The sequence below is a fragment of the Lissotriton vulgaris genome, chromosome 1_1, assembly GCF_964263255.1.
Source record: "Lissotriton vulgaris chromosome 1_1, aLisVul1.2, whole genome shotgun sequence".
Lineage (NCBI taxonomy): Eukaryota > Metazoa > Chordata > Amphibia > Caudata > Salamandridae > Lissotriton > Lissotriton vulgaris.
Window position 1 is genome coordinate 1192586975 of NC_141685.1, and position 13247 is coordinate 1192600221.

A 13247-nucleotide genomic window follows, 5' to 3' on the forward strand; every position below is an offset into this window, starting at 1 on the left:
TCCATTTTTCATATGAGGACCTTATGCTCGAGAATGGTAATCGTACCGTCGAGCATCAGAAGACGGCGTGTCAAAGATCACGAGCTGTCACGGAAACTCCTAGGTGTGAGTAACCGCTGCCGAGTCCCTCCGGCGCTTCCGACGTCTCGCGTAAGGTCATGAGGCCTGCTCTGCCTCCTTAATACGTTTTTCCCCACTACTGGTTATCCTGACAGCGCATGCGCTGTCTAGGCTCGACCTAAAAAAGACAGAAAAAAAGGCGGAACATGGCATGGCAAACTGAGGCCGGGCAACCAGAACGGTGGACTGAAGCGATCGCATCGACTCGCAAGCCGCACAGGCCTCACGCTAGCTGCCTCCGCAAGATCGGGCGGAACGGCAGCTCTAGCCTACGATGTTGCTGCCTACCTGCCCGCGCCTCACCTCGCCGTCTGCCTAGTCCACGGAGAAGCAGTGTGGATGCTGTACTGGTGGGGAAGGCTGCAGCCTGCAGGCTACAGGTTCCAGGTGGTGTTGGAGCTGATTTCGGATTTTGGAGCCTCCAGAAACATCGCTTGTCGCTCACTCCCCTGCCTGCTTCCGTGTGCCCTGTGGTGTTTGGGCCTCAGGCCCACATGGTAGCAAAAGGATGGACACAGACACTCCGTAGTGTGGTGGGATAACTGTCCCAATGCACGAGCGCCCGGCCCCTTTTATTGACAGGGTCATCTGACTGGTGACTCCTGTGGTGGGTGGGTGTAGAGTGTAGTGGAACACTAGAATGTATCCAGCCGGATACTACACGCCCCATGCTCCGCACACCTTGTCACTTTCGGCAACCTTTCTATATGTAGAGTGTGCTTTGAATGCAAAATGTTCGCCATGAATGTGGCAAGCACCGTTGCAGATCAAATCTAAAAATCAGAGCAAGCTATATTGCCTAGTGATTTTTGCACTGCGTGTATTCTCCGCTGCCCCACCCCCGTTTTCTCTCCTATTATATGTTGGCTATGGGTAAGGTACTTTTTACTGATGCAATATTTATTTAATTCTACTTATTTATCATATAGCTATTCTCTATAAGACTGTTACATTACATGATTGTTAGGACACTTCGGCCTGTGTCTATCATTACACCTAATCTCTATTGACATGCTTGATTTGTTCTAGTGTGGCAGCAGATCACTCCAGCCGTCACAACGATGCTGAACTGCGTTGCCATTTTGAGACGAGGCAGCAGCAGACGGAGCACTCCCAGGAGTTCCTGGAAGATAAAATCCAGCGTTTGCAAGAGGTGAGATGGTGTAAAAGTGTATTGAGCACTCTGTGCTAGATAACATGTGTATTTGTAGAGCACAACGCTCCCACCCCATGGGGTCTTTTGCCACTATTGAGAGAGATAACACATATTTAATATTACCCAACTCAATCCTATTCAACAGGGTCGGATTGGGATCACAATTTGGCCCGGGCACTGATGAAAAAAGTGGCCCACATTTGCAGGGCGTGGCCCACATTCGCAGGGCGTGGCCCACATTCGCAGGTGTGCCCTTTTATGAAACACACAAGGAATGTAAGTGGGAGGATATTGTTCTTGGGAAGGACACAGGGCCAAGGTGACAATGTCCTACAAGCTGAGCACCTGAAAAACAGACAGACCCCTTTCTATTACCAAATTATTCCCAGCCCTCCAGCGCAGGAGCATCTAAAAACAGCTAGGCCCCTTTCTCTTAAAAACGTATCCCCCTGCCCTCCAGCGCAGGAGCATCTGAAAACAGCGAGGCCCCTTTCTATTACAAAATTATTTCTCAACCCTCCAGCGCAGGAGCACCTGAAAAACAGCGAGGCCCATTTCTCTTAAAAAAATATTCCCCAGTCCTCCAGCGCAGGAGCACCTGAAAACAGCGAGGCCCCATTCTCTTAAAAATTATTCCCCAGCTCTCCAGCGCAGGAGCAACTGAAAAACAGCGAGGCCCCAGCTATTTGTAAATTACTCACCCCTCCCCAGCCCTTCACTGCCTCAGTGCAATGGCGTGGCAAGAGGGGCTAAAGCAAAAACACAGCTTCTGGGCCATCCATAGGGGTGGGGGGAGGCTAAGGTGAAGATGGTGTGAGTTCCCCATGTCACCTGGCCCCCATAGTGAGACCCATTCTTCTTCTCCAAGTATGCCCTGAATTAGAAGAGCTGTGGGCGAGGACTAATGCAGGCACTGTTTCAGGACTGCGTGGGCCCCAGGGGGCCGAGGTGAAAATGGCTCATAGGCCTAAGCAACACCTGGCCCCCTGGGAGGACGATTCTGGCACAGTATCACCCCTCCCCAGCCCACCATCAGCATGATTGCTTGGCAAGGCAGGGGGTTAAGGAGAGGCCACAGCTGATCATCGCCGAACGGCCAGCTGCACAGCGAAGCTGCTTTCCTCTCCCTGTCAGTGCTCTCTGTAGACTGGTTAAAGGGGAAAAAACGTCCCACAGAGTTCACTGAGACACCGCCCCTTCGGCCCATGACAGAGTGCCCGCAGTGCCAATCAGCCCCTGCTATTCAATCAGATGGATAACCGGCTGAATGGACACATTCTAACCTGTCACCATGGACCAAACACTGATCCCTGAAGCAGATTGAACCACAGGACCTCCTCTCATTTGAGAGTTTCAAACATACTGACAAACATAAATTACATTTGCCGTGATCGAACAACATTACATGATTTATGCATTGCTGCTTGGGGCAATTGACATTTATGCACTGATCGGTGGATACAAATGTATTTTAAGAGCTGATTCCTCAATGCAAATGCTGGCGCAAAATAACTCCCGCTGATGCAATTCACCCAAATACACCTTTAGTCCACTGCTTACAGGAATTTTTGAGATATCATCATTCGATTTCCAGTTTCTCTTTTCTATACGACATCTGTAAGTAAGGGACTTTTTCTAAAGCAGAGTCTGTGAATTAAAATGCAATCCCGCCTCCTTTTCCCTTCATGTAGGCCTTTGTTAGGCCATCCCATGTAAGGCTCACCTCTGAATCAGCAGCTCCCGTACTTCATGCTAACATTATTTGAGCTACAGGCAATAGCACTAGGTCAACACAACCTGTCATCCTCCCAAGGAGAATACTTCTAGTCCCTATACAATTAATACTAGTCAAACTGTTATTTATAGCACTAGAAAAGCTTCAAAAACTGTTACGCCAAGCATTTTTTATTTATTAGTTAAAAATAGTGTCTGTGAATCTAAATTCATTTTAACACGAAGATGTGCAGGGGCACTGGAATTTGGGTCGGATTGGGACAGTAAAGAGGCCCAAGCACTAGCACAAAAGGGCCCCCGTTAGTGAATTAGAAAGGGAAATAAGTGGCCATGTTTGCAAACTGAGGTTAATTCCGGAGAAGTGCTGTATAATTATTTTGCAAGGTATGGAAGACTGCATAGATGTGAGTTTGCTGCAGGCAATGTTCGTTTTATTACCAGGTACACCAACAATAAAATTGGCCCAGCAGACCATAAAACAGCCCCACAAACAGCCAAAACATCGGCTCACACTGAGACCTCTCAGACCAGCCCACCAGGCACCGTCTGATTGGAATATATGATGTTATTCTGCGGGTGAATACCCTGCATACCATTATTCCGCATTTTTCATAACGCAAGTGCGTTTACTCCGACATACCATGACCCCGCAAATATTTACTCCGCATGCCATTACAACACAAAGGCATGCGTGGTGAAGGCATATACTTTGTAAAAGTACTTTATAAAAAAATATATATATATATATCCGAATAAAGGAAATACTAAGCAGCAACAAGAGTATTATGCTTTAATCAGAAAATTGGCAGAGTGTAATAATTGCATAGTGCGCAATGCAGACATGGGGGGCAATGCAGTCCTTTGGGATAGGACAAAATACTTATCTGAAGCATACCAGCAACTCAATAACAAAAAATGTTACATACGCATTGAAGAAAGAATAATGACAGAGAGTCATGAGCAATTCAATGTAGAGCTAAAGCAATGGTATGATTCTTCACTTTTGACACATGATGAATACATGTATCTTAAAATTGATTTTCCAACTACTCCAGTATTCTATTTAATCCCAAAGGTACACAAAGATCTATTGAACCCCCCGGGTCGTCCAATAATTTCAGCAATAGGCAGCGCATTAGAACACACCTCCAAATTTGTTGACTCCATTTTAAATCCATTGGCAAAAACACTTCCTTCGTTTTTGTTAGATACTGGTGATTTTCTGAAAAAAATTTACGATACACCCTGGGAAGATGACTATCTATTGATCACTATTGATGTGGCCACTTTGTACACAAGTATCAGGGACGCGGATGGAATTCGTGCTGTTAAACATTTCTTGGGTACAAGAGCAATTAGCTTGTGGTCACACACACAAATGCTCCTGAGAATGGTGGACAAGTGTCTAACTAGCAATTTCTTTCTATTCTATGGCCAACTATTTCATCAAACCTCCTATGGTACTGCCATGGGCACCTGCTTCGCCCCCAGCTATGCTAATTTGCATATGGGCTGGTGGGAGGAGCAGGTGGTCCGGACGCAGTACCAGAAAGAGTGGGAAGTAAATATTGTTCACTGGAGTCGTTTTATCGATGATCTATTTTTGGTCTGGAAAGGTACTGCGTTTGAGGCTAACAAATTCATATCAAATCTCCAGAAGAATGATCTCAATCTATCCTTTACCAGTACCATTAGCAAAGATAGTGTCAACTTCTTAGATCTAACAGTGTATGTTGATAATGGTAAAATACAAACCAAACTTTACAGAAAACCTACCAGTGGCAACACTTTGTTGCATGCAAAAAGTTTTCACCCCAAGGCCCTCAAGAGCAGTATACCCTATGGGGAAAGCCTAAGAGTCATGCGGAACTGTAGTACTCCCAGGGAAACTGAAAAAGAACTAGGGATACTCAGTACTAGAATGGGGCTATCCTGACACCTGGATAGCAGAGGGAGTAAATAAAGCCTCCAAACTGAAGAGAGAGCAAATTCTCTTCAGTGATAAAAAGGAAATTGATGATGGAAACCAATGCAGATTCATAACAGGTTTCTGCAACCAACATGTTGAGGTGAGAAGAATACTCAACAAGCATTGGCACATCATTAAAAATGACCCCGTGCTAGGGAAAGAAGTCCCCAAGAGACCTCAAATCACTTTTAGGAAAGCGAAATCCTTCAAAGACTGTTTAGTAAGCAACACCTTGAAGAAACCCCTACCCAAAAAGACTTGGCTTGACAAAAATGGTTTCGTTAAGTGCACAAAATGCAAGGCGTGTAATCATGGCGTAAACTGTAGTAAGTACAGATTGGGCCTTTCCAACAGAATGGAAAAGATAAAGAACAAATATACATGCAAGACTGATTATGCTATCTACGTCCTCGAGTGCCCGTGCGGGCTTCGATACGTGGGCAGCACAATCAACGAAGCCTATAAAAGGATATTACAACACCTGCGAGCGATAAAAAATGCGGACAGGGCTTATCCTGTAGCCAGGCACTTTGAAATAATGCACAATAAGGACACAAAAGGACTGACATATTGTGTAATTGACTCTATTCCAGCTAGTCAAAGAGGGGGCAATAGACTTAACAAGTTGAGGAGGCTTGAATCACGTTATATATTCAAGCTAAATACTAAGCAACCTAACGGTCTGAATATTGAAGAAGATTTGCATAGACATTTATGATTTCAGTTAGTCGGTAACGACAAGTAGCACCTGCTGTAAATAATGCTGATATTTATTTTGATCAGGCACAATTTTGTGGACAGTACTTCTTATAATGTGAATTGCACTTGGCAGTCAACAACTGTTTGAAAATGATCGCAGTGCCAGTTTGTTTATAAATTTTTAATCTATATGTTTGCTCACTTGAGCACTATTAGAGTCACTTATACGGTGCAATTGGTGTATGTGCATGTAAAACTCAAAACTGCGCAATAATGAAAAAGCTTCTTTTTAAATATGCCGATAAGGTTGATTGTTAATGGGGAGTATAATATCCCAATTGTTTGCACGATTATGGTTTATTCTATGATGGGACAACCACTTTAACATGATTCGGCAGGCCCACGTGGGCGGGATTGTTTGGTATTTGATATGTGCAGGAAGCGAGCGCAGTATGTCAATGCTCAGAGTGCATTTTCAGAGTCGCTTGTTAGTGTCGATAAAGTTTTGTTGACATTGAGTTGGATTTTAGTATCACATGCACCGTATAATTTAACAAACATATAGCTATGCTCAAAATAACAAATTGATACACACGATGCAAAAAAAAAAAATTTAAATGTATTTATTTAAGTTGAGGCAAATGTGTAATACGACATTTGCGATCAAAGCAAATTGAAAGTCTGTCTTTCCTGTCGATTGACAGGTAGTCCCGATGACGTTGTATGAATGTTTTTTCTTTAAATAGTGGCCGCGCGCTTTTCAAAACTGTAACCAGTGATCAAGGCTACTGTGTAATCGAAACGGGTATGGCAGCGGCTAAATAAAGAAATCCTTTGAAAATCTCACACGGCGTGGTCGTTTAATGGAGGTGTAAGCGAGACTCAGTTCAAGGAGTCTCTTGGTGACGACGCAACTCTCGATACGGTGGAAGCAGTGAATGCTTGGGCATTTGGAACATATATATATATATATATATATGCTCCTCCAACCGGTTATCGTGCCATGGAACGCCTCAAGCACTTTCCCCAGTGCGCAGACACACAAATCAAAGTCGAAGCCAGTCTTCACGTTGTTTTTAGTTTATTCCATATATTTCATGTGCAGGGGGTAAAGAAAAGGAACGTCAAACAGTATATATATATATTTTTTTTTTTTCTTCATATGAGGGCTATCGTGAATAATGATAAGACCTATCCGATAGCCCGTCATTTTGCTGAACAACATCAAAGCAATAGAGATTTACTCATTTACTACTGCATAGATCAGGTTCCCAAATCAGAACGAGGGGGGAATAGGGAAAAAGCCCTCTGTGTCTTGGAATCGAGATACATCATGGACCTCAAGACCATGACACCGTGGGGTCTCAATAATGATGCAGAAATGTGGATACACCTTTAAAATTTCCGGTTCTGGAATACTAACATTAAGATTCAGTTAGTCTATCATGATAAAACTCCTTGATCAGATGAGAATATGAATATACTGTAGCCTTGTAAATATGTCTTTCACTCCCTGTAACGCCATGTAAATAGGATAACAATAACATTATAGATACCGGTAGATTATGACATCAAACTGTGGTAGTGAATCAGCCCATACAGGGCCCAACAAATAGTAGAATGCCGAGAAACAACTGGCATAGCTCTGTGTATGTAAAAATTGTAGATATGTAAATAGGATGCATTGGGTTTGATAACATACCATTTGTACAGAGCAGATTCACACACATGAATGCAATAGCAAATTTGGGGATACACCCCTCCATAACACAAAAAATAACTGTAATTTTGGAAATGTAAATACTGGGTATCGAAAATGAAAAAAAGTGTAAATATGTGCTAGTCATGATAAATTTTGTTACTGTCAAACGTTGTTTTAAATTTCTGCACTAAGCACTTTATTTGTCGCCATTTTAGAACAGTATGAAATGCCTTGTATGAACATACTACAAGATGGCCGCCACTAAATGAATTTTGTACCATCATCTATGTCGATGAACTAGAAGAGCGGATATTTTAAAATGGCGAATTGGTTTGCACACTAATGACACTGACGAAGCCTTTTGCGAAACGCGTCTGTCGGGGGTGTTGGGGGTTTGGAAATAAATTCATCTAATGATCACGACATCGGAGTGCTTGCCGTTTTTTCCGAACACAACAGTTTGGGAGTGTGTGGCGGTACTTAAGCGCCTCACCAGCGCTGGCTTAAAGCACCCGGGACGCTGTGGAGTGGCGGCGGTGAAGGAGCTGTGAAGGAATTAATTTTGGCCGCTCGCCCCGAGGATATTGATGAACAACGATAGCGGAGAGACGAATGGGGACCTCCGCGTGATTAAGAAAGAAAAGGCAACTGGAAAACCTCCGTTACCCGCGGACCTAGTGAGGACGACCGAAGGACGCTGATGCTACGTGGGTGCCCGACGGACGTCGCCAAGGTCTGCGGTGAGTGGCGGCTGGTAACTCTAGCAAGTACTGAGCAAAGACATTTTTTCATATCCTCTCAAACCGATTTTCCAAACCCCCTGAAAAAACGTGTGGTATGCCACCGCCCCTCGAACTGCTAATCTAAAAAGACTGCACATTACATTAGCATGGCGACAATGGGAGAACTCACAAGGGAGAGAGAGGCTGCCGCCAATGTTATGTTTATGTCGGTAAGAGATAAACCATCAAATGTTAACAGTACTGCCCTACCGACTAATGAAACCACCAACCTGAAAAGCCTTTTTCAAAAACTGGAGAGGCTGCAAGAACGGGAAGTAAGGATATGGTGGGAGGCCACCTCCCTGGAGAGATACATAGACTGTAACAGAGTTCCCCGAGGTCTCCGCATTTATACAATCCCCTCTTATGAGAACCCGGACCCGGCCCTCTTAAAAGACTGGGCAGAATACACAGCGGAGTCCTCCAAGGGGATGGTCAGACTGCTCATAAAATATGCATGGAGAGACCGTGATAAATGCCTAAAAGTCATAGCAGACCTCTAAGTGGAGATTGCTAAAGATAAAGATATTAAAGCCTGTGAGGAATTACGCACAGCGATGGGCAAGAGACTCAAGGATTATGAGATGGGAATACGTAAAAGGAAACAAACTAAATTCCAGAGAGATGAGCAAGACTATCTATCTGGTAGGATTCTAACGTTCGCACGGAAATTTGACGCCACACGTAAAAGATTGGCCCAAGGTACCTCACAAGCAACAGCTATAGACACTGAGGAATCCGAAGTGGAAACTTCAGACGGGGAACAAAATGCAGCCCCGGGGGCAAAGGAGAATGAGACAGGGAAACCTTTTTTCGACGAGTACCAGGTAATGAAGGAAACCCGCCAGAGACCGCAATTAAGGAGCCATCCGCCCCAACAAAATCAAAGAGGAGGACGAGGCGGGGGAGGAGGCACAAGGGGAGGTTCGCAAAACACGACCACCCCGATGGTCACACGGAGTGCTTCCAATCGAAGGAGAAAATAATTACCAAAGAAGATAACAACGTCATTAACCTGTCCAAAAGGATTTTGACCATGGATGAGACCAATGTACTGAAAAAAGGTTTAAGCTTTTGCCCAACAAGCGAATTCAATCTAGTGGACGCCAAAATTGACTTGTTCAAATATATAAGGAAATTAAAGTTCAAAAAAATCTTCCTTCAAAACCCTGAAAGAGCGAGGGAAACAATAAGCTCAGACATGTCAGAAACAACGACAACAGTTGATGCAAATGAAGATAATCTCTTGGAGGTTTTGTTGACAGCAACACAAGACTTACAAAACCAAGAACAGGAGGTAATGACACAAACTGAACTACTTCCTGAACAAGCCAGAGAATCGAGCAACTTAAAAAACAAGTCAAGAAAACTACCTAACACACCCCATGATGCAATCGATGTGTTCAATGAAGCGGTAACGGCAGATCTGGAGAAAATGGCAAACAAGAAAATGGACATAAAATCATCTAACATCACAAGGAGGGAATGGGCAGCAATCAAATCCTTACGAGATGACAAGACAATTGAGATTAAGCCCTCAGATAAGGGCGGGAACATCGTCATTTTTAGTAAGGAACATTACGAGCAGGAGGCACATAGACAATTAAGGGATAAGGAATGCTATGTCACAGTAAAAAGAGAGGAATATGTAAGAAGCACGATTGCTTATGAAAAACTCTTAAATCAATGGAAGGATGAGGGCATGATCAGCCCTGAAGAATTTGCTTTCCTACACTGTGATTCCCCGATGCTGCCCACATTTTACCATCTGCCTAAAATCCATAAAAATGCCAAAAGACCACCAGGGAGGCCGATTGTCTCGGCAATTGGCAGCCTTTTAGAGAACACTTCACGCTTCATAGACACTTTTTTAGCACCTATCGTTAAGGACTTGCCCTCTTATGTAAGAGACACGCAAGACTTCCTGCGCATCATGGACAATGTCTCCTGGGAAAAAGATATGCTGCTAATATCACTTGATGTTGTTAACTTGTACACCTGCATAGACCATGAGAAAGGACTGTGTGCTACTAAGTGGTTTTTGGAGAAAAAACATGCGAAATACCGAGCACACAGTAACATGCTATTGTGTATGATGAGATTTTGTTTGTTTAACAACTATTTCCTGTTTGCAGGCCAACTGTACAAGCAGATCAGGGGAACTTCAATGGGCTCGTGCTTCTCCCCCAGCTACGCTAATCTATTCGTGGGCTGGTGGGAGAAGCACGAGGCATGGGGAGGCAGTAATGAAAAGTGGAGTGAAAGGATATTGATGTGTACCAGATACATTGATGATCTGTTTATTGTTTGGCGGGGAGACAGGGCCTCGGCTGAGGAGTACGTCTCATCTCTGAACAATAATGACCTGAATCTGAAGTTCACCTGCACAATAAGTGACAAAAGTGTATGTTACCTTGACCTAGAGGTATTTGTGGAAAATGATCATCTCCACACCAGACTCTATAGGAAGCCGACGGCTGGTAATGCCGTACTACATGCGGCCAGTCATCATCCTAGGAGTCTGGTCAGGAATGTACCTTACGGTGAATACCTTCGACTCAAAAGAAACTGCTCAGGGACAAATGATTTCAAAATGGCTCAGGAAGAAGCCAGCAATAGGTTCCAAGCGAGGGGATATTCCCGTAACATCTTAGAACAAGCAAACGCTAAAGCAGATACCATTGACAGGAGGGATCTCCTGGTGGTAAAGGAGTCGAGGAAAGATAATGATCAGGTCAGAATGATAACCACATTCAACAGTAAATCTGGGGAACTGGTCCAGACCTTTAAGAAAAACTGGCACATATTACACACTGATAATGTCCTGAAGAGATTTTTACCTGATAGACCTATGGTAACATACAGGAGATGCCAGTCACTTTCGGACCATCTAGTCCACAGCCATTGCTCCCCTGAAAAAGTAAACCAGACTACCAATAAAATTGTTGCCTTTTTTCCTTGCCTACGCAGTAAGGCATGTAAATACAGTAAAAAAAATCAAGGAGTATCCAGGTAGAACGGGTGAGGACAGACCCAACAGAATGATCACTAAACATTTCAATTGTAATTCAGAATATACAGTTTACTGTTTGGTCTGCCCGTGTCAAAAACGATACATAGGAAGTACCATCAAACCAACGAAAATGAGAATCCTAGAACATATGAGGGCTATCGTGAATAATGATAAGACCTGTCCGATAGCCCGTCATTTTGCTGAACAACATCAAGGCAATAGAGATTTACTCATTTACTACTGCATAGATCAGGTTCCCAAATCAGAACGAGGGGGGAATAGGGAAAAAGCCCTCCGTGTCTTGGAATCGAGATACATCATGGACCTCAAGACCATGACACCGTGGGGTCTCAATAATGATGCAGAAATGTGGGTACACCTTTAAAATTTCCGGTTCTGGAATACTAACATTAAGATTCAGTTAGTCTATCATGATAAAACTCCTTGATCAGATGAGAATATGAATATACTGTAGCCTTGTAAATATGTATTTCACTCCCTGTAACGCCATGTAAATAGGATAACAATAACATTATAGATACCGGTAGATTATGACATCAAACTGTGGTAGTGAATCAGCCCATACAGGGCCCAACAAATAGTAGAATGCCGAGAAACAACTGGCATAGCTCTGTGTATGTAAAAATTGTAGATATGTAAATAGGATGCATTGGGTTTGATAACATACCATTTGTACAGAGCAGATTCACACACATGAATGCAATAGCAAATTTGGGGATACACCCCTCCATAACACAAAAAATAACTGTCATTTTGGAAATGTAAATACTGGGTATCGAAAATGAAAAAAAGTGTAAATATGTGCTAGTCATGATAAATTTTGTTACTGTCAAACGTTGTTTTAAATTTCTGCACTAAGCACTTTATTTGTCGCCATTTTAGAACAGTATGAAATGCCTTGTATGAACATACTACAAGATGGCCGCCACTAAATGAATTTTGTACCATCATCTATGTCGATGAACTAGAAGAGCGGATATTTTAAAATGGCGAATTGGTTTGCACACTAATGACACTGACGAAGCCTTGAGCGAAACGCGTCTGTCAGGGGTGTTGGGGGTTTGGAAATAAATTCATCTAATGATCAAGGCATCGGAGTGCTTGCCGTTTTTTCCGAACACAACAGTTTGGGAGTGTGTGGCGATATATATATATATATATACATTTTTTTTATTAAACATTTTTTTTCTTTTACATTGTATTAGTTATATATATATTTATACATATGAGAGCACAAAGTTCCCCCTCTTCCAGATCTGCGTTCGTGGTCAAAGCCTCCACGCCATCCACAAAAAGAAATACGGACCACCAAGTCGGCAAAGTTCTTGTTTTATTAATCCACAGAAGCCAAACCAGCGACGCGTTTCGAGCACAAGTGCCCTTGTTCACGCTGCAGTAAAAATGAAACAATCACAAGCCTTTTTTAAATGATATGCTAATACTGTGTTACCACCCCCTAGTGGTAACCTCCTGTGTCACGTGGGTAACAACAATGAAAAAAGACTTTTGCTGCAAGAATTACACGTAAACAGCACATTTTGAATAACAGTCACAGGTTAAATCCAAAAGTCACAGAGTGATGGCATTTGAGCGCACATAGAATTGCAAATGACTGGTTAAATCCAGAATGACTCTATAAGGTGCAGCTATTCCTAATAACATGAAAACATGAAAATCTTCTTAACCAATATCATAAATTGCCATCAACAATATATCGAAGGTAGATATTACCTAACTAGTTTAAGTTAAAAAATCTGAAATTTTATAACATGTAAACGACTGACTGTCATGTGCAAAATAGCAAGATCAATTAGCAGCAAAAGGACATTATAAAGTGCATAAGTAAATAAAGTGCAAAAGAAGTGATTCTGGCGAAAAAAGTGTCACAGTGCAATATAGGCCGCATCATAACCAGACCAGAAATGCCATATATGATATAAATGAACACAGAAATTCAGAATCCTGAATATAAATGGTCAACAAATATAATAAATAATGGCAATCACAGTCAAAAATGGTAAAAGATAGTATCAAAAAAATAGAGTATCAAA

General features: G+C 42.8%; 1 protein-coding gene across 1 annotated transcript in view; it reads left to right on the forward strand.

Annotated features, from left to right (window-relative positions):
* LOC147748891 (myomegalin-like) overlaps positions 1 to 13247 on the forward strand; it is a 1575921-nt gene that overhangs the window by 197328 nt on the left and 1365346 nt on the right. Inside the window, exon 3 of the mRNA XM_086928761.1 lies at positions 1150 to 1273. Coding sequence (XP_086784887.1) covers positions 1150 to 1273 — 124 coding nt within the window. The remainder of the gene's footprint in view (positions 1 to 1149; positions 1274 to 13247) is intronic.